The 19,338-nt window shown below is 44.2% G+C and overlaps 1 protein-coding gene across 7 annotated transcripts; it reads right to left on the bottom strand.

The window, feature by feature from the left end:
• Window positions 1-3,639: 3,639 nt before the first annotated feature.
• ZNF343 (zinc finger protein 343) lies at window positions 3,640-17,958 on the bottom strand. 7 transcript variants are annotated; one of them, XR_014017603.1, is made up of 6 exons: window positions 17,872-17,956; window positions 15,899-15,964; window positions 10,385-10,641; window positions 10,146-10,205; window positions 6,676-6,883; window positions 3,640-3,723 (listed from the first exon to the last, which is right to left on the bottom strand). XR_014017603.1 is itself a non-coding variant. In XM_081256293.1 (5 exons), exons 3-5 carry the CDS (start codon window positions 10,557-10,559, stop codon window positions 9,651-9,653), a joined length of 315 nt encoding a protein of 104 aa, XP_081112419.1. In that variant the 5' UTR covers window positions 10,560-10,641; window positions 15,899-15,964; window positions 17,845-17,956; the 3' UTR covers window positions 9,488-9,650. The 7 variants fall into 7 exon arrangements, 1 of the variants encoding a protein (XP_081112419.1); XR_014017604.1 differs by lacking the exon at window positions 17,872-17,956 and adding an exon at window positions 17,626-17,827; XR_014017605.1 differs by lacking the exon at window positions 17,872-17,956 and adding an exon at window positions 17,500-17,617.
• Between the last annotated feature and the right edge of the window lie 1,380 nt (window positions 17,959-19,338).

A 19,338-nucleotide genomic window follows, 5' to 3' on the forward strand; every position in this document is an offset into this window, starting at 1 on the left:
CTTCAGTTAAAAGGAATCTGCATCATTTTCTTTCCTCCCACCCTTCTTTCCCAAAGGAAGGTGCTGGTTTGTTCACAAGTTTCTCTCCCAAGGGCAGGACACAGGGAGGGGTCTTGGCGTCATCTGGAACATAGAGGGCCTATCCCTCTTCAGACCCTAGAGACTGCATACCCATAAACACTTTTCCCTCTGTGGCTTCCAGTTCTGAGCCAAAGCAAAGTGTTGATGTTATAGGGGCAGTTCCAGCAAAGAAACATGACGGGAAATGTGGCAAAGGGTGGGGACCCATGCTCCCCGCACTCACATCCTCTCCACCAGAGCTGACTCGGGACCCACTGGAAAGCTGACTTCGTGGCCCTTGGACTCTCTTTTACTGCCCCCTCCTTTGATAGTGCATCAAAATCAGTCTGTCTTTTTTCTGATTTTCAAAGCCTGATATCCATTTTGTGGATCTGGAAAACTCCAACTGAGCAACAAATTTGCTAGAGCTGAGGCCAACCCTCTCCAGTAAAGAGTTCTGGCTTAGGACATAGAAGTCAGAGCCAGGGCATGCAGAGTTGTCAAAAATCTGGGCAATTTGGACTCTGAGGGAGGAAGACTAGGAAAGGGTGTGATTAAAGGCCAGGTCCTTGGGCTGAAAAACAAGGGCAGGGGTATGACCAGGTTGTCTTGGACCAGTTAGTGGAGGGATGATGTGGGTGTCATTAGCAGGACTAGACCCTAGGATTGGAGGGAAGAGGGAACGTGGCACTGGAGCTGTGTTTAGGGGTTTTTTTGTTTTGTTGTTTTTGGCCACCCCACGTGGCTTGCAGGATTAGGGCCCAGGGATTGAACTCCGGCCCTCAGCAGTGAAAGCACAGAGTCTTAACCACTGGACCACCACGGAATTCCCTAGGGGTCTTTAGACTTATGATCTGACACAGAAGTAGCTAAGAGACCCAAAGCAATGATTCATGACTGGAGAACAGTTTGGGCGTGGTTAAAGGACCTGACTCTGGAATCTGGAAGGAAAAACAATGCTTCAGTGGTAGAGAAGGATACAGCAGAGACCTGAATAGAGACTAGAAGGAAGAGACAGAAGTCAGGGAAGGGAGCTTTCACAGAAGCCAAAGGGAGTGATCAGTCAGAAGAGGCAACCCAGCCCCCAGAGACCCGGGAAATTCCCTCCCTTCAGTGGGCATGCTCCAGAACCTACATCATCCTCCCCATGCAACGAATCAGATCCTCCAATAGATCTACTAGGTTGATTGGGACTTATTTTTTCTCAAGGGTTGAATTCATGCAGAAATCCAGGTTGTGAAATCTAATTCCTTTCCAGACAGATGAGTGACTAAGGTACATAGCCTGAGCTTATTGAACATTTTACGAGAACAGAAGGACATGAAAACATGGAAAAGAATGGGTGTTTGAAAATAAAACAAATTGATTATTCTTACTTAAATAAAGCCTTCTACTTTTTTATTCCATCTGATTATAAAAAGTGGAAAAAACATGTTTATTAAGTTGTTACTGCCATCTTCACTCTCAAAAAGAGTATGGGGGGCTTCCCTGGTGGCGCAATGGTTGAGAGTCCGCCTGCCGATGCAGGGGACACGGGTTCGTGCCCCGGTCCGGGAAGATCCCACATGCTGCGGAGCAGCTGGGCCCGTGAGCCATGGCCGCTGAGCCTGTGCGTCCGGAGCCTGTGCTCCGCAACGGGAGAAGCCACAACAGTGAGAGGCCCGCGTACCGAAAAAAAAAAAAAAAAAAGTATGGGGAGGGGTGGGGGTCAAGACTTCTGAAACACTCCCAGGAGGTGAGTGAGGTAGTGATCTGTGAGGAGGGGTGTCAGAATAAGGCTCCGCCCACAACCCCACCCACACAGGCCTCCCTGAGTGTCCTCGGCTGCACCAGAAGGTGTAACTTATTGCTAAAGCTTCCCAGTCTCCCTCCCTGCCTTGTAAAGCTTCTCCCTCAAAAGCTGTTCTCTGAGGCATCCTGAGGTGTCCTTACCCATTCTCCCCGCACACACAGAGCTTCTGTTCTGTATACTCTGGGGTTTGTTGAGGAGCGACTTTTAGCCAAAGCCTCATCCACACTCCTTGTGTGCTTATGATATCTTAGGGTGGATTCCCTGGAGAGACAATGAGACAGAGAATTGAGTGGCTTATCGGGGAATGAGGACAGGACTGGGCAGAGGAAGAAGCTGACCTGCAATGTGTTTGAGATCATTCAGTCTCATGGGGACCTTGGGATCTGGGATGACCCTGTGGAGCTGTCCCAGCAGAGTCAACGGCTAGGGTTTTGTTTTGTCTCCCCGTATCAATCAGTCGTTGGCCAGGAGGCATCCCTTGGGAAGTGCAGCTCCCTGTGGCTGAGGACAAGTCTAGTGAGGAATTCATCTCTGCAGCCATCAGCAGTAGTCGGCTGGAGCAGCCCCACAGTATCCCCACATAAGGATTCTCCCTACAGTGTGTGAAGAAAGCTGACTGATCACAAGAGCCTTGCCCACACTCCCTGCAAACACACAGCTCCTCCCTGAGTGAGCCATCTGGAGCCCTCCTGTCGGTTCTTTTCCCAAAGCCTGTCAGCACTCCCCGAACACACGACGCTTCTCCTGAGTCGGCCACTGGATGTTCCATAAATGCTGACTTATGGCTAAAGCTTCCCCACAGTCCCCGCACACACACTTCCCACCTAAGCGCATCCTCTTTGTGTACTGAGGGTTGACAGCTACCCACACTCTGCACGCATAAGGCTCCTGCCCTGAATGTGCCTCACTGCCCGATGAGGGTCAACACACCCCTGAAGCTTCATTCACAGCCCACACACACATACAGACTACTCCCCACATGTCTCTCTGGTGTAAGAAGAGATTCGACTAATTGCTAAAGTCCTGCCCAGGACCCCTGCATACACAAGACTTCTCCTCTCAGTGTGTCCTCTGGTGTCTTATGAGACTTGACTTGTTGCTAAAGCCTCGCCCACACTCCCTGCAAACATAATACTTCTCCCCTGAGTGTGTCCTCTGGTGTACAAGGAGGAGTGATTTCTGGCTAAAGCCCCGCCCACACTCCTTGCACATGTAAGGCTTCTTCACTGAGTGTGTCCTCCGGTGATTAATAAGGGTTGACACCTGGCTGAAACCTCGGCCACACTCACTATACACATAAGGCTTCTCCATTGAGTGTGTCCAATGGTGTCTGATGAGGTTCAACTTATCTTTAAAGCCTCGCCCACACTCCCTGCAGACATAGGGCTTCTCCCCTAAGAGGATGGTCTGGTTTGTAATGCAGTTTGATTTGGGGCTACAGTCTAGTTCACATTCTTGACAGTTGACTGCTCCAGAGCTTGAGGTTTCTAATTCCTTTATTTCTTTGTCTGCTTGCACAGGGTTTACCCTTTGGGCTGCGCTGGGGTCTATTTCTACCACTGCGCTGCCTTCTCCAGGACTTGCTGACTGTTCTCAGGGTGGGCTGGGCAATGCACGGAAGGGCCGTCTCTCCTCTGTCCTCAAGCACCAGGGTCTGGAGTCACCTTTTCTCTCTTGGCCTTCTGTGTTTTCCCTCCAGCAGCTGTGAGCAGAATACTGCTGCCCCCGATGCCCCAGGCCAGAATCCCCCAGGTGGAAGTGATTTTCTACACACACACCCGGGAAGATCTGCAGCGTGTGTTAGCTGAGGAACTGCTGACAGAAAAAGGCCAGAAGGCAGGAAGAACAGGGGTAGATCTCTGGCTTTGGTTCTGCTGGAGAGAGAAAGTTTTCAGTTAGAGAAGCCCTAAGTAGGGCTGCTGGGCTGTTCTGCCTTGTCTTAGGACAGGAAGTGTCTTACTGCCACAACTGTAATTGACAATATACATACAACATAATTTGTTTCCCACCAATAATTCCTTTACATTCCACTTCTACACATTCCATTTTCTACTGCAATCCAGAAAATCCATAACAAAAGCATCTTCTATATGTCAGTCAGACCAGGAACCTTTTTGCTCTGCAAGTAGCCTCAACTACCCTTAGCCTTTTCCTCTGACTAAATCATCTAAGTCTATATCACATTGATATAGACTGTCCACAACTCTGTTCTACTTGGAGGTAACAGTCTCTATGACCTATGTGGAAATCTCTTTCATGCCTTTTCTATTACAAAATAGAAGACTGATATACAAAAAAAGTCACTAGGTCTGGAAGGCTTTCAAATGTAGGAAACAGTATATGAAACAGTGGTTAAAGAGACTGTATATGAAATAAATCTGAATTTCCAGTTGCCCACCCGCAAACAAATACTAAAAATTTCTAAGTACTAGGTTCTCTACTAAAGTATTGTGGATTCAGCAGTGGACAGAAAGACATGCTCCATGATTTCAGGATTCTGGTACCTTGTGCCCAAACTAATCCCATTATAGTGACATCGACGTGGCTATGGGATTTGCTTTGGCCAACAAAGGTTAGTGAAAAGTTAGTGCTTCTTCCAAACAAGTTTTAAGAGGCACAGTATGGTTCTATAATTGCTGTTTTCCCTCTCCCTTAAGAATCCCATGACCCAGATAGAGGCTGTTCCTTTTGCCTAGATCCCAGAGCCAGCAGAGCTGAACCAAAAGAGCTGTCTACCTGAACTGTAGACAGTAGATATTAAGTAAGAAATGAACATTTGCAAAGTTTGGGGTTGTTTGTTATCACAGCATTACCTAGCCTAAACTAACTGAAATATCTCCCCTATGAAAGCTTTAAAGATTATTTCAGGGAGTACCTTTGAAGAAGAGACATCATAACATGAGTATGTGAAGAACTAGAGAAAGAGAGACCGGTTTAGGAGGAAAAATAGTATGATCTCAATTTTTGAAAAGTTTGAGAATAAACTTATGCTGTCTTGTAACCAAACAGAAATATGAAGATAAAGCACAGGTGAGACAGTGACAAAGAAAATGGATTCATTATAATAGGTGATGGGTAAAATCGCTGAAGTTCACAAACTGTTCAAGGGTGTGAATACTGACATAGAAAAAAAGAGTATGCGACACTAGTCCTATGGACCCTTACAGTCCAAAGAAAAGAAAAAAGTAAGAGAAAAGTCCACAAGAGACATAAGAGGCAGGAGGACTGCAGGATATTGTGGTGCTGAGCAAGACAAAGGACACAACTTCAAGAAATGCAAGTGGGATCCAAGTATTCAATATCAAGACTAATCTGAACAAGGTCATTTTGACATTTTCCTCGGAACCCGTTAAACATATTAACACAGAGAAGGAAGATAATATGACAAGAGAAAAATAAAAACAAAATCTAGTTAGATTGACTAACTGAGGCCAAATCAAACACAAAGGACCAGACTGAAACAGATGAATCCACACTTAATTAGATGGAGCTCAAACTAGATGAAATCAGATCAAAACACATCAAAGAAGATGAAAATGAAAAAAGTAAACCTGATTAAGCCATATCAGGGAAATAGCTATGCCATTTAAGGAAACACCTGAAGAAACTCCTGCCTAAAACTAGTTTGTGTCTCCAAAAATGTGATTTTTCTCTACCTGCTTTATCTAGAACTACAGGAGTATCTAGAACCACACTATCCAATATGGTAGCCACTAGCTGTATGCTTCCTGAGCACTTCAAATGTGGCTGGTCTGAATGAAAATGTGTTCTAAGTATAAAATAACAACCAGATTTTGAACACTTAGTACAAAAATAAAGCGTAAAATATCTAATTAATTTTTATACTGATTATATGTTGACATGAAAATATTTTGATATATTGGGTTAAATAAGATATTAAAATTAATTTCACCCATTTACTTCTACAGTTTTAAATGTGGTTACTAGGAAATTTAAAATTACTCACATGGCTCACATTATATTTCAACTGGACAGCACTGATTTAGAACAAAGGGTGGGAAAACTATGGCCCACAAGCTAAATCTGGCTGTCTATTTCTGCACAGTCTACAAGCTAAGAATGACTTTTAAATTTTTAAATAGTTGGAAAAAAATCAAAAGAATAATATTTCATGATACATAAAAATTACATGAAATCCAAAATTCAGTGTCCACAAAAGTCTTACTAGAACACAGCTATGCTCATTCATTTACCTGTTGTCTATGGCTACTTTAGCCCTACAAGGGCAGAGTTGAGAGTGGTTACAGAAACCATATCACCCACAAAACCTAAAATAGTTACTTTCTGGCCCTTTACAGAAAAAGTTGGCCAACCCCTGATCCAGAGAAATATCACAATCAAAAGTATTTATCAACCTAGATTTAAAGAATCAATGTCAGTTTTTACATAAATGAAAAAAATATGGCTTATGAAACTCAAAAGCCATACAAACTTTGATATAATGTTAACTTCTGTCTTAGAAGGCATTTCTCACTACTCTCCCCTAGCATACTGTGCCTCCACTGCTGTTCCTTATATCCAGCAGGCACCCCAATTCCTTAGGGCCTTAGCACTGACCAGGCCCTCCACCTGAAATGCTCTTATCCTAGATACCTAGAGTTCTAACTCCCTTTGGTCAAATGTTACCTTCTTGGTGATACCAAATACCCAATTTCAAAATTCAGCCAGCCACCCTCTCACACTCAATACTCCTTTATCCGGTTCTATTTTATTATTATTTTTTACTATGTAGTGCTTAGCACCTTCTAATATACCATATTATAATATCCCTATATATGTAATAACCAAAAATGGAGTATAACCTTTAAAAATTGTGAATCATGGGCTTCCCTGGTGGCGCAGTGGTTGAGAGTTCACCTGCTGATGCAGGGGACACGGGTTCGTGCCCCGGTCCGGGAAGATCCCACATGCCGCGGAGTGGCGGGGCCCGTCAGCCATGGCCGTTGAGCCTGCGCGTCTGGAGCCTGTGCTCCGCAACAGGAGAGGCCCCAACAGTGAGAGGCCCGCGTACTGCAAAAAAAAAAAAAAAAGAAAATTGTGAATCACTACATTGTACACCTGAAACTTATGTAATATTGTAAATCAACTATACCTCAATAAAAAAGAAAATTAAACAATGCAAAATTTTTTAAATAATAATAATGTCCCTGAATATGAAGCTTTTTCTTAGCTGTCTCCCTACAGTAGAAAGTAAGTCCCCATGGGCAGAGATTACCATTTCATTCACTAACATGTTCTAAGTGTCTAGAACATTTTCTGCCATATGGGAGGTGGTCAGTAAATCTCCACCGAATTAATGAAGGAAAGAACACTGCCTCACCAACGAGAGCAGATTCCTATAATTCTCCAGCAACACTTCTCTGTATAGGTCCCTCTGCTCAGAGCTCAGTCTCTTCCATTCTGCCTCTGTGAAGACCACAGCCACATCCCTGAATGTAACTGGTACCTATAAACAAGCAATAAATTAAGGGACATACAGCAAGTCCTCACCAGTCCTCCCACTATGAGGAACATAGCTGGTGGCCCTGGAGAGTCTGGATATGCAAGAAGTTGATCTAATTCTTTTCAGAGTACATGGTTCTCTGTATCAAGTTCTTCTGGGCATTATTACTATGGCTTTGTGTTAAAATCTGATGAGCACATAACTGATGCATAAAACTCATTCCTGGCCCTCGGACGCTTTTGATTTCTTTGGAGAAATGATTTGTGAATCAATTTGAAAACCTAAAGCACTGCTCAATGACCCTGAGGAATGGAGGAATTCTGAGATGAAGAGTAGAGCATGGGCTGGAGAAGAAAAAAAGCATCATGTACACAAGGCTTGGGCTGGGCATTAGGGAATGGAGACGATTTAGAGGAAAAAATGAAAGAAAACTTCAACCATAGAGAAAAGCAGGAGTGAACAGATGGAGCCCGGAATAAGTATTTTTGAAGAGTTCAGGTTATACTAAATGGGATCTGCAAAATCTGTCTTTGCCTGGTATTTTAACAACCTTTTTAAAATAAAGCCCTTAATGCTTCACTCAGCACGTAGAGCAGTACAGGTGAACCTCATTTTACTGCACTTTGCTTTATTGCCCTTCATAGACATCAAGTTTTTTACAGTTGAAGGTTCATGGCAACCCCGCGTCAAACAAGTCTATTGGCGCCATTTTTCCAACAGCATTTGCTCACCACGTGTCTGTGTCAGATTTTGGTAATTCTCACATTTCAAATGTTTTTATTATTATTATATTTGTTACAGTGATGAATGATCTTTGATGTTACTTCTGCAACTTGCTGAAGGCTCAGAGGATGGTTAGCATTTTTTAGCAGTAAAGTTTTTTTAAAGATTTTTTTGATGTGGACCATTTTTAAAGTCTTTATTGAACTTGTTACAATAGTGCTTCTGTTTTATGTTTTTGGTTTTTTGGCTGTGAGGCATGTGGGATCTTAGCTCCCTGACCAGGGATCGAACCCGTACCCCCTGCACTGGAAGGCGAAGTCTTAACCACTGGACCTCCAGGGTCCAATAAAGTATTTTTTAATTAAGGTATGTATATTGTTTTTTCACACATAATGCTATTGAACACATAATAGACTACAGCATAGTGTAAACATAACTTTTATGTGCACTGAGAAACGAAAAATTTCATGTGTTCTCATTTTACTATGATATTCACTGTACCATGGTGATCTGGAACCAAACCTACAATATCTCCAAGTTCTGCCTTTACTTCAATAAGCTTCCTGGAATGAAAGCAGGGCATTTAGCTCACTTTGCTTCCTAGCCGCAACCCCACTGGACATTCCCTAGGAGTATAACTTTGTGTCCACAGTGTATCAATGAATGAACAACTCATAACCAATAGGGGAAGATGAATTTACAATCCAGTGAGACTATAATTTAACTCATAGAACTGAAAAGTTGTTTTCATTTTACAGACCAGGAAAATCTATTTAGGCTTTCTCTCATTCTTAAATTCATATATTCTTTCTTTCCCTTTCCCTCCTTCTCCCTCCCCTTATCTATATAATTTTTCTTTGAATATTGGACATTTTAGGTAAAATATTGTAGCAACTCTGGATACCAACCCTGCCCTCTTCCTAGGCTGTTGTTGTGGTTGTCTGCTTGTTCATTTGTTTTGAGACCTGTCTGGATTAGTTCGATGAAGGTTATTTCCCCTGAAGCAGTGGCTCCTCAGAGGGTGCAGCCTTGAGCAAACACACAGTCACCCAGACCTTCCCCCTCCTGACAGAGGGTCCTCTTTGTGTCTCTCCTTGACTTCCCCGTTAAGCTTCCAGCAGGTCTGCCTCTATTGGTATCACACCCGGCTGTTAGCCTCCACTATTGGTTGCTGATTGCTCTACTGTTTTCAACAATGTCCTGGAGTATAAATGGCTCCATAGTCTGATCCAATTAAAGTCAGATCCTTTTGCAGGGGTAATTTTGAGGCCAGTATTTGAGACTTACTCTGACCCGTAGGAGAGCTCCTCTCAGCAATCTCTTTCCCTGCTTTCTCTATTAAACTTCCAGCTGACCTGCCATTTCCCTTGCTGCTATCACAGGCTTCGCAGTTTCCTCTTAATAGCTCACCACCAAAATCTCCACTGTTTTCAACAACACCCTAAGACTTCAACTTCCCTACTCAGTTCCACACAAAGCCAGTCCCCTTAGGGAGTGCTGTAGAGCTCTCTGTTCCTATGGCCTGCCTCCCACCAGGGCAGGACCTCTGCACCACTACTCAGAGGTGGCACAGGACTGGCAGACCACTTCGCTCAGTGTGACACTCCTGCTCTAACAGCGGGGCACTGGGCAGGGGTGGCAGCTCCTTTTCTTCTCAGCATGCTTCGCGTAGCACAGGATCTCTGTCTGCCCTATGAGCAAGATGGGGAGAAGGCAATAAGGTCCCTCCTGATTCTTGACCACCTGTGCCTGAGACAGAGCTTCCATCCTACAAACAGGGTCTAGTGGTGACAGAAAATGTCAGACTTCTTGGCCATGCTTGCCTGCCACACTGAGCTGGGGGGAATAAGAATTGCTGGTGGCTTGCCCCTCCCAGGGAAAAAGACTGGGAACTGGGGGAAGAAAGTCCCATCTTCTTAGCTGTACCCATTTGGAGTACAGCTTCCATTACACTAAGTGGAAGGGTGACCAGGAGGGAGCAGGTTGTGGGACAAATGCTACAGACTTGCTGATTTAGTAGATTTTCTTGAGTAAGTGTTTCGCTACTTGCCACATGTCCTTAAGAGCAATTTTGAGAGACTTTAAATAAATGTAACTCCAACTCACCAGTATTTTGGACTTTTCCCTTCTTTTCTTGAAGCCAGTCAGTCTTGTGAGAAGGCAAACCTAGAGAAGGAAAAAGAAGCTATGAGAAACTGGGGCTCCCATGGTGCTGCCAGAGCCACTCCTCCGTGCCTTGTGAAGAGGAAGTTGCCCCTTTCCTCAGCTGTGATCACAAGGCATTCGCAGTAAACCTGGAGCCCTGCTCCCCCTCTTCACCTCTCTGGACCCTCAACAGCTCTCACCTTTTGCCTTGTGATTCTGAGTCGGTGTCTTCACAGTTTCCGTAACTTCCCTGTTCTCCAAAGGCAACATCTCCTCCCAGTCCTGCTCTCTCCAGGCAGAAGGATCAGGCAACATCATGGAGCTCAGTGTTCGCCTTGAAATTCTGCCAGGAGGCCCTGGTAGAAATGATTTCATCTCAAGATCAATTTCTGCTGCCTGGTGTGATTACTCCAAAACTTACTTATAAAAGCCCAACTTGTTGCCATGCAGCCAGGACCTGTGGGACAGAGAAGCAATTTGACATTGCTGGGACCCTTACTGTGGGCCCTATGCCTGTGCCTCTTCAGCAGGGATCCTGTCCTCTCACACAATACACGTAGAGTCTCAGTCCACAAGGTTTCTTGCATTTTTTTTTATCTCATTCCTTTCTAGCCTGTAGGCCCTTTGTGGTAGATATCATCATCATTCCCAATTATTTGTTTCTCTCTATAATTCTCTGCCCCTGACATCAGGCTTGGTCTCATGACTTGCCCTGGACAAGGAAATGTGACTGAAAGTGACAGTGCCACTTGTAAGCACTGCATTATTCCACCATCTCCCATGTTCTGAGAACAGAGGAAAGGTAAACCTACTCTAAAAGAAAAAAAAAAACAAGGAGGTACTTCCCTGGCAGTCCAGTAGTTAAGACTCCACACTTCCACTGCAGGGGGCGCATGTTCAATCCCTGGTGGGGGAACTAAGATCTCGCGAGCCACGAGGCATGGCCAAAAAAAACAGACATAAAATCCAAAAGCCAGTAAGGAAGTGGTGGGTATATTTTATTAGACATCAATTAAAAGGTTCAGTTTAACAAGGACCCCTTTAGGAAAGGTGGGGAGTGGGGAGCAGGGTTTAATATGTGTGTTTAATCTTTGATTGTCTTTTCATAAAAAATACTGCCGGATAAACAACAAGATCCTACTGTATAGCATGGGAACTATATTCAAAATCCTGTGATAAACCATAATGGAAAAGAATATGAAAAAGAACAGATATATGTATAACTGAATCACTTTGCTGTACAGCAGAAATTAACACAACATTGTAAATCAACTGGACTTCAAAAAAAATTTTTTTTAGGGCTTCCCTGGTGGCGCAGTGGTTGAGAATCTGCCTGCCAATGCAGGGGACACGGGTTCGAGCCCTGGTCTGGGAGGATCCCACATGCCGCGGAGCAACTAAGCCCGTGCACCACAGCTACTGAGCCTGCGCGTCTGGAGCCTGTGTTCTGCAACAAGAGAAGGCCGCAACAGTGAGAGGCCCGCGCATCGTGATGAAGAGTGGCCCCCACTCGCCGCAACTAGAGAAAGCCCTAGCACAGAAACGAAGACCCAACACAGCCAAAAATAAATAAATAAATAAATAAATTTATTAAAAAAAAAAAAAATTTTAATACTGGAGGTATACATAGAAAAATAATAAAACTGATCATCTATGGGAAATAAACCTATCTGTTTGCAGTCATGACTATCCTAGAATCCAAAAGTCCAAATAAAAACTAGAAGCTGTAGCAGCTCATACAACTCAATATCAAAAGTCACAGCTCATACAACTCAATATCAAAAAAAACAACTCAATTAAAAAATGGGGGGACTTCCCCGGTGACGCAGTTGTTAAGAGTCCGCCTGCCAATGCAGTGGACACGGGTTCAAGCCTTGGTCCGGGAAGATCCCACATGCCAGGGAGCAACTAAGCCCGCGAGCCACAACTACTGAGCCTGTGTGCCACAACTACAGAAGCCCGTGCGCCTAGAGCCCGTGCTCTGCAAAAAGAGAAGCCACCGCAATGAGAAGCCCACACACCGCAATGAAGAGTAGCCCTCGCTCTCCACAACTAGAAAAAGCCCACACGCAGCAACGAAGACCCAACACAGCCAAAATTTAATTAATTAATTTTAAAAAAGAAAAAAGGGCAGAAATCTGCAGAGACATGGATGGACCGAGAGACTGTCACACAGAGTGAAGTCAGAAAGAGAAAAACAAATATCGTATAATATCACTTATATGTGGACTGTAGAAAAATGATAGAGATGAACTTATTTGCAAAGCAGAAATAGAGTCAAAGATGTAGAGAACAAACTTACGGTTACCAATGGGGGAAGAGAAGGTAGGTTGAATTGGGAGATTGAGATTGACAAGTATGGACTACTATGTATAAAATAGATCACTAATGAGAGCCTGCTGTATAGCACAGGGAACTCTACTAAATGCTCTGTGGTGACCTAGATGGGAGGGAAATCTGAAAAAGAGTGGATATATGTATACGTGTAACTGATTCACTTTGCTGTACAGCAGAAACTAACACAACATTGTAAAGCAACTATACTCTGATAAAAATTCATTTTAAAAAAAGGGAAGATGTTTAGTGAAGACTGATACACAGTATGGCACCTAGAGGCCTCAAATTTTCCGTATACACAGAACATGGACTGGATAAGAAGCATTGCCACCAATGAATATACAATTCTGCTTTCCAACTTTCTACCAACACTAGGAATTATCTAACTTTTTAATCTTTGCTAATCGAATACATTTAAAATATCCATTTTTTGGAAGATAAAATAAAATTTAAAAATAAAAATAAAAAATGAGAAGATGTGAATAGACATTTTTCCAAAGAGGACATGAAAAGATGCTCAACATCACTAACCATCAGAGAAATGCAAATTAAAACTACAGTGAGATATCACCTCACACCTGTCAGGATGGCCATCATCAAAAAAAACACAAATAACAAATGTTGGTGAGAACTCTTGGTAGGAATGTAAATTGGTGCGCCCACTGTGGAAAACAGCATGGAGGTTCCTCAAAAAACTAAAAATAGAAGTACTATATGACCCAGCAATTCCACTCTGGGTATATACCTAAAGAAAACAAAGACACTAATTTGAAAAGATACATGCACCCCAATGTTTACAGAAGCATTATTTACAACAACCAAGATATGGAAACAACCTAAATGTCCATCAACAGATGGACGGATAAAGAAGACGTGGTATACATGTACTACAATGGAATATTACTCAGCCATAAAAAGAATGAAATTTTGCCATTTGCAACAACATGGATGGACCTGGAGGGTACTATGCTTAACGAAATAAGTCAGAGAGAGAAAGTTTGTATCCAACATCTCCTCATTTCCCCTATCTCCAGCCCCTGGCAATCACCACTGTACTCTCTGCTTCCCTGAGTTCAGCTTTTTAAAATTCCACGTATAAGTAAGATCACACAGTATTTGTCTTTCTCTGTCTGACTTATTTTACTAAGCATAATACCCTGCAGGAAATATAGCCAATATTTTATAATAACTGTAATGGAGTATAATTTTTTAAAATTGTGGATAACTATGTTGTACACCTGAAACCTATATAATATTGTAAATCAACTATACCTCAATAAAAAAAAACTAGAAGTAGTAAGTTAATTTAAATTTAGCAAGGTGGCTGGACATGAGGGGTCAACATACAAACATCAATTGCATTTTTAAATACTAGTCAGAAACAACTGGAGAGTTACATCTTAAAAACATTTCCAAAAATATCAAGAACATAAAATGTATAGGAATGAATTTGAAGAGATGTGCAAACATTCTACACTGAGAACTACAAAATGTTACTTTGAGAAATTAAAGACCTAAATAAATAGAGAGATATACCAAGTTTGTGGGCTGGAAAACTCAGTACTCTTGAGATGTCGATTCTAACCAAACTGATCTATGGATTCAATGCAATTCCAATCAAAATCCCACAAGACTTATTTTTGTTGAAAAAAATCTAGCTGATTCAAAAAAATATTTGGAAATGAAAAGGACCTTGAATAGCTAAAATAACCCTGTAAAAGAAGACTTATGATAAATGGTTTCAAGACTTAGTATAGGGACTTCCCTGGTGGCGCAGTAGTTAAGAATCCACCTGCCAATGCAAGGGACAGGGGTTTGATCCCTGGTCCGGGAAGATCCCACATGCCCCGGAGCAACTAAGCCCATGCGCCACAACTTCTGAGCCTGTGCTCTAGAGCCCACGAGCCACAACTGCTGAGCCCGCGTGCCACAACTACTGAAGCCCACGCACCCTAGAGCCTGTGCGCCACAGCTACTGAAGGCCATGTGCCTAGAGCCCATGCTCCGCAACAGGAGAAGCCACTGCAATGAGAAGCCCCCACACCACAACAAAGGGTAGTCCCTGCTCACTGCAAACTAGAGAAAGCCCGTGCGCAGCAACACAGACCCAATGCAGCTAAAAATAAATTTAAAAAAAATTTTTTAAAGAAATATAAAAAACCAGACTTAGTATAAAGCTGAAGTTATCAAGACAGTGTGATGTTGATTAAATTAAATTAACGGAACAGAAGAGACTGTCCAGAAATAAACCCACACTTACACAGTCAATGATTTTCAACAAAGGCACCAAAGCAATACAATGGTAAAAGGAGTCGATTCAACAAATGGTGCTATAAACAAGTACTATGTCAAACTTCAAAACCTCAAACCATCCACAAAAAAAATACATCGAAATGGATCATAAACCTAAATGTAAAAGCTAAAACTTTAAGCTTCTAGGAAAAAAAATCATAGAATACCATCATGACTTTGGTGTAGGCAAAGAATTCTGAATCAGGACACAGATTCCAGTTGTTGGAGGTGATGGTTACATGGGAGTACATGTCTGTCAAAATCCATTGAAACATATACTTCAGACCTGTGTAGTTGGTTGTATGTAAATTATACCTCAGTTTTTTTAAAAAGGGTAAATTTAAGTCCTTCTCAGTTAAGGACACATAATGAAACATTTATAAGTGAAATGATATGATGTCTAGAGTTAGCTTTAAAATAATTCTGCAAAAAAAGGTGGGAGGCAGGGGTGGTATATGAAACAACCTTGAACATGAATTGATTATTGTTGATGCTGGACAATGGATTTATAGTTTCTATGTGAAAAGTTAACCACCAAAAAAAAAGGCATTAATTATGTAATTTTGTTATGTTTTTAACTTAGAAGAAAGCCCTCTGGCAGCAGTTACATGCTCCAAAGATGTGTTGTAGAAACTAACAGTGCAACTCTTATCCGTCACATGTAACAAAGAGAGGAATCATATGTGAGCATAGGTTTGTTCAAATAAGTCAGTGCTGAGGGAATAAAATATTACAGAGACTGTAAAGCCCAGTGCCTGGCACAGAACAACTCCCAATAAATGGTAGTTTTAATCATTTTTTATTTTACAACAGCTGACACAGTCTTGGGAATCCAGCAGCCAGGATGAAATGTTGCTAGGGCAAGGATGGTGGTAACCTGAATGAGAGCACTTGTCTGGGGTAATATTCCCTGTTAAAGGCCTTTGCCCTTAAATCAGCCCTGGTATCCTACAGAAACAAGCAGGTCCTCTGAGCCTCAAATGGGACACTGCAGGGCACAAAACGTCAGGATGAGCAAAGGAAATTTGCCCAAGGTCTGGAGAACAGAAGACACTGCAGAAACATGGAAGGTGAGTGGTATCCACCTGCAAGAAGTCCTCTCGTTCTCTATACAGTCCTCTCTGGGCAGGCAAGGATGTGAGAAGGTGAACCTGAGGATGAAACAGGCAGTGTGAGCTTCAGGACTGTCTCTTGGCCCCCAGATACCAAGCTAAAAATCCCCAAGCTTAAAATGAGGGGTGATCCTCTTCTTTAAAAAAAAAACAAAAAAAAAAAACAGCCTCAGATCTGTCAAAGAATGTAGACAGCTTCCTGGGGACAGAATCATGTGTGGGCATCAAAATACAGCCTGTCCTGATATGCAATTAAATAGGAAAATTATCCTTTGTTACTAACAATAATTAACACTTACTAAACTCTTACTATACACCACAGACAATTCCAGGCACTGTACAACTTTTGTCTCCCAAAGGCCCGGAGTTAGGTCTTCTGATAAACTGAGATGACAGAGCTAGAAAGTGCCTAGATTTGATCTCTAGCTGTGGAGTGCCATGGCCTTAGCCTGTTGGATGAGTTGTAATGTCAGTGATGGTCAACCCCTACCGGGTGTGACAGTTCTCAAAGCATATCCACAGACAAGTTGAGGGGATGTATATGAAACAGGATTGTCTGTGAATTAATGAAGGTTGAATCTGGTGATATGTCCATGTGAGTTTACTGTACTATTCTACTGCGCGGGTTTAAAACTTGACCTTACCCAAAAATTAAAGTCCTGATACCTGGGCTTCACCAGATCCCAGAAGTGATTTGGACAGCTGGCCAGCAGCCCTCAGAGGTCCCCACACTACCTAATCTGGGTAAGTCCCAAACTAGAGGTCTGAACCCCAACACATGAGGGAAAAGCATTCAAAGAGAGGGAGAATTAGCCGAACAAGCCACTTACATTACAACCAAATCTGGGATCTTTGTCATAGAGCAGAGTGGGCCCCGGGATGAGGACAAACCCTGGGACAAGAGATCCCAGAGAAGCAGACCTGCCTGCACTCAAAAAACTGCCTAGATGCAGGCCCCAGCGGTGCAGTGTACCATCACTGCAGGATGTCTGCCTCAGGCCCCAAACTTCCCCGTTTTCTAAAAACCCCAGGAACTCCAGAGCCAAGACACTCCACCACCCCTTACGGATATTTTGCCCACGTCGAACTCACCTCCACCCACCCTCAACAAGCCAACGCACAGCAGGGCCTGAGATGCTCTCTCCTCCACCCCACCTTCGCCCAATCACCACTGGGTCATATTCAGCCCCATCAAAAACAAAACTTGACATTCACGATCAGTCCTGGGTTCCCACAACCGTTCAGAGATGCGGGACCCACGTAAGAGCTCCCAGGCCAAACAACACCCAGGGACACATGGCCCAAGCCGCGCCCCCAGCCCCCATCACAGGGGATGTCTATTTGGCCCTGGCTGAACACACCCCTACACCCCAAATAAACGCCGGGGATGCGCACTGGAGCTGCCCCCTACTCGGAAATTGTTTGGCCCAGAATATACCCACCCTCTTTCCAAGAAAGAAATTTGAGTTCCAGGTCTCTCGCCCCAGCCGAGGAGTGAAGGTCCGCGTAACGCCCCGCAATTCAGGGATTCGCAGCTGGAGGAGTCACCCCATTTCCCCGCCACAAACGCGCACCTCGAGCCGCGCCCCCTCCTCCGAGCACGAATCCGCCCGAACCCGCCGGCCTGGGCCGCCGCACTCCCCCAGCAGCCGCACTCCTCCCCAGCTCCCAACCCTAAGCCCTGCCCGGCCTCTCCCCACCCTCCTGCAGCAGAGGAGGGACACCGTGGGGCCACGGACCCGGCAGGCCTCGCTCTCCAGAGAGGACCGGATCGCTCACCCCGCCCCCGGCCGCTCAACTACACCAGAACTACAGTTCCCAGAATCCTCGCGGACTCCCTTCCCGCTGGCCGTCCCGGGAGCCGCTTGTGGACCGCGCGGTTAATTTACCACGACAGTGGCTATGTAGTGACAGCCTACCCGTCTCTGTTTATAAAATACCCATACATAAACAGGTAGTGGTTCCCGAATGAAATCTCTGTTCCCTCTGCCTCTTCGCTTGAAAGACTCCCCAGAAGCCTCTGCGGCCGCTTCCGTGACGGCTTCCAGGTCCCCACCCTCGGCGCTCAGGGTCACCCGGCGAAGGCATATCCGGTTGGCTTGTGGAGGGTACGGTTTCGGGTTGCAGGCGTCTCCGGTGGGCTTTTCCTCTCGTGACCAGGCTAAATTCCCTGGGCTTAGGCTCTAAAATATGCATATGCCACCTTCCGCGAGCACCATCCAAATTTGTGCTGTCCGTTCACCCCTGTGTGCATTGCCATTTTACTTGTGGGGGGCGGGGGGGTTGGCGATTGGAAAACGGACTGCGGAGGTAAAGCGGACTCCCAAAGCCTCTGTTGATCCCTTACACTCAACTCCGGCGCTCTCCTTGCCGTGTAGTCACTTTCCCCTCGTCCAGGTCCTCAGGGTTAGTGACAAGCTCACATCCAGTTCCTAGAGGATGGAAGTGATCTCGGGTGGCCTCGGCCTGTGGTGGTTCGAAGCAGCATCTCAGTTCCCAGATCAGAGATTGAAGCCGCGCGCTGTGGCATTGAGAGCACGGAATCCTAACTGCTAGACCACGATGGCCAGTGGCTAGTGACAAGGCCCTGGATCGTCTGCTTTGTTGAAATGGATTTCAGCAAAGAGATGGAAAGTAGTGAAACAAGTAAAGTGTTTATTAGGATGAAAAAAAGTACATGTGGATAGACACACAAGGGTGGGCTCAGAGAAAGAGTAGCACCTTTGGGGTAGTTTAAATCACTTACGTGGGGCATTTCTTCTAGGTTTCCTCTGGCCCATCGTCTTGCTTTGCCTGGCTCTGAGTCCACAATTGATCTGACTCAAGGCCCCCCACTTTGGGCAGTTGTGTGTCTTTTAGCCAAAATAGATTACAGCACTAGGGTTTCTGGAAAGAAGAACATATTATGGCCTGGCACCCCCTCCATTCTCTGACTGCTGAGGAACCTTTCTGTGCATGTGTAGTTTGGGAGGTCTCCTTGACCTCAAGAATGAGAAATATGTGTTCTCTTTATCTTTTATCCAAGCAGGACTCAGCTTCTCCTTGCTTCTGCCATTATCTTTATCTTGGCGTGTCTGTCCACAGGGGAAGGATTCCAGCTGCTCAGCCTGGGACCCATCTATCGCCTGCCTCAGAAGCCTCACTCAGGCTGGAGTCTGGCTCTTTGGCTTTTTACCAAAGATCCTGGTTAAGGGCTAAGCTGGTACCTTCAACTGGCAACACGCCAATTGGGATTCAGCAAAGCAGACCAAGTTCAATTCATAGGAAGAGCGTTTAAATTGTAATGGTAACTGAAAATTAGCTTTCACTGTTACCATTTCCTTGAGAAACATATTTGTAAATCATGTGCCCCTTTGATACGTATGTAAATCTTTTTAAAGGCTAAGAAGTATGTTGTTTTTCTTAAAGGCCTG

Source organism: Mesoplodon bidens (genome assembly GCF_964165515.1).
Source record: "Mesoplodon bidens genome assembly, chromosome: 15".
NCBI classification, from domain to species: domain Eukaryota; kingdom Metazoa; phylum Chordata; class Mammalia; order Artiodactyla; family Ziphiidae; genus Mesoplodon; species Mesoplodon bidens.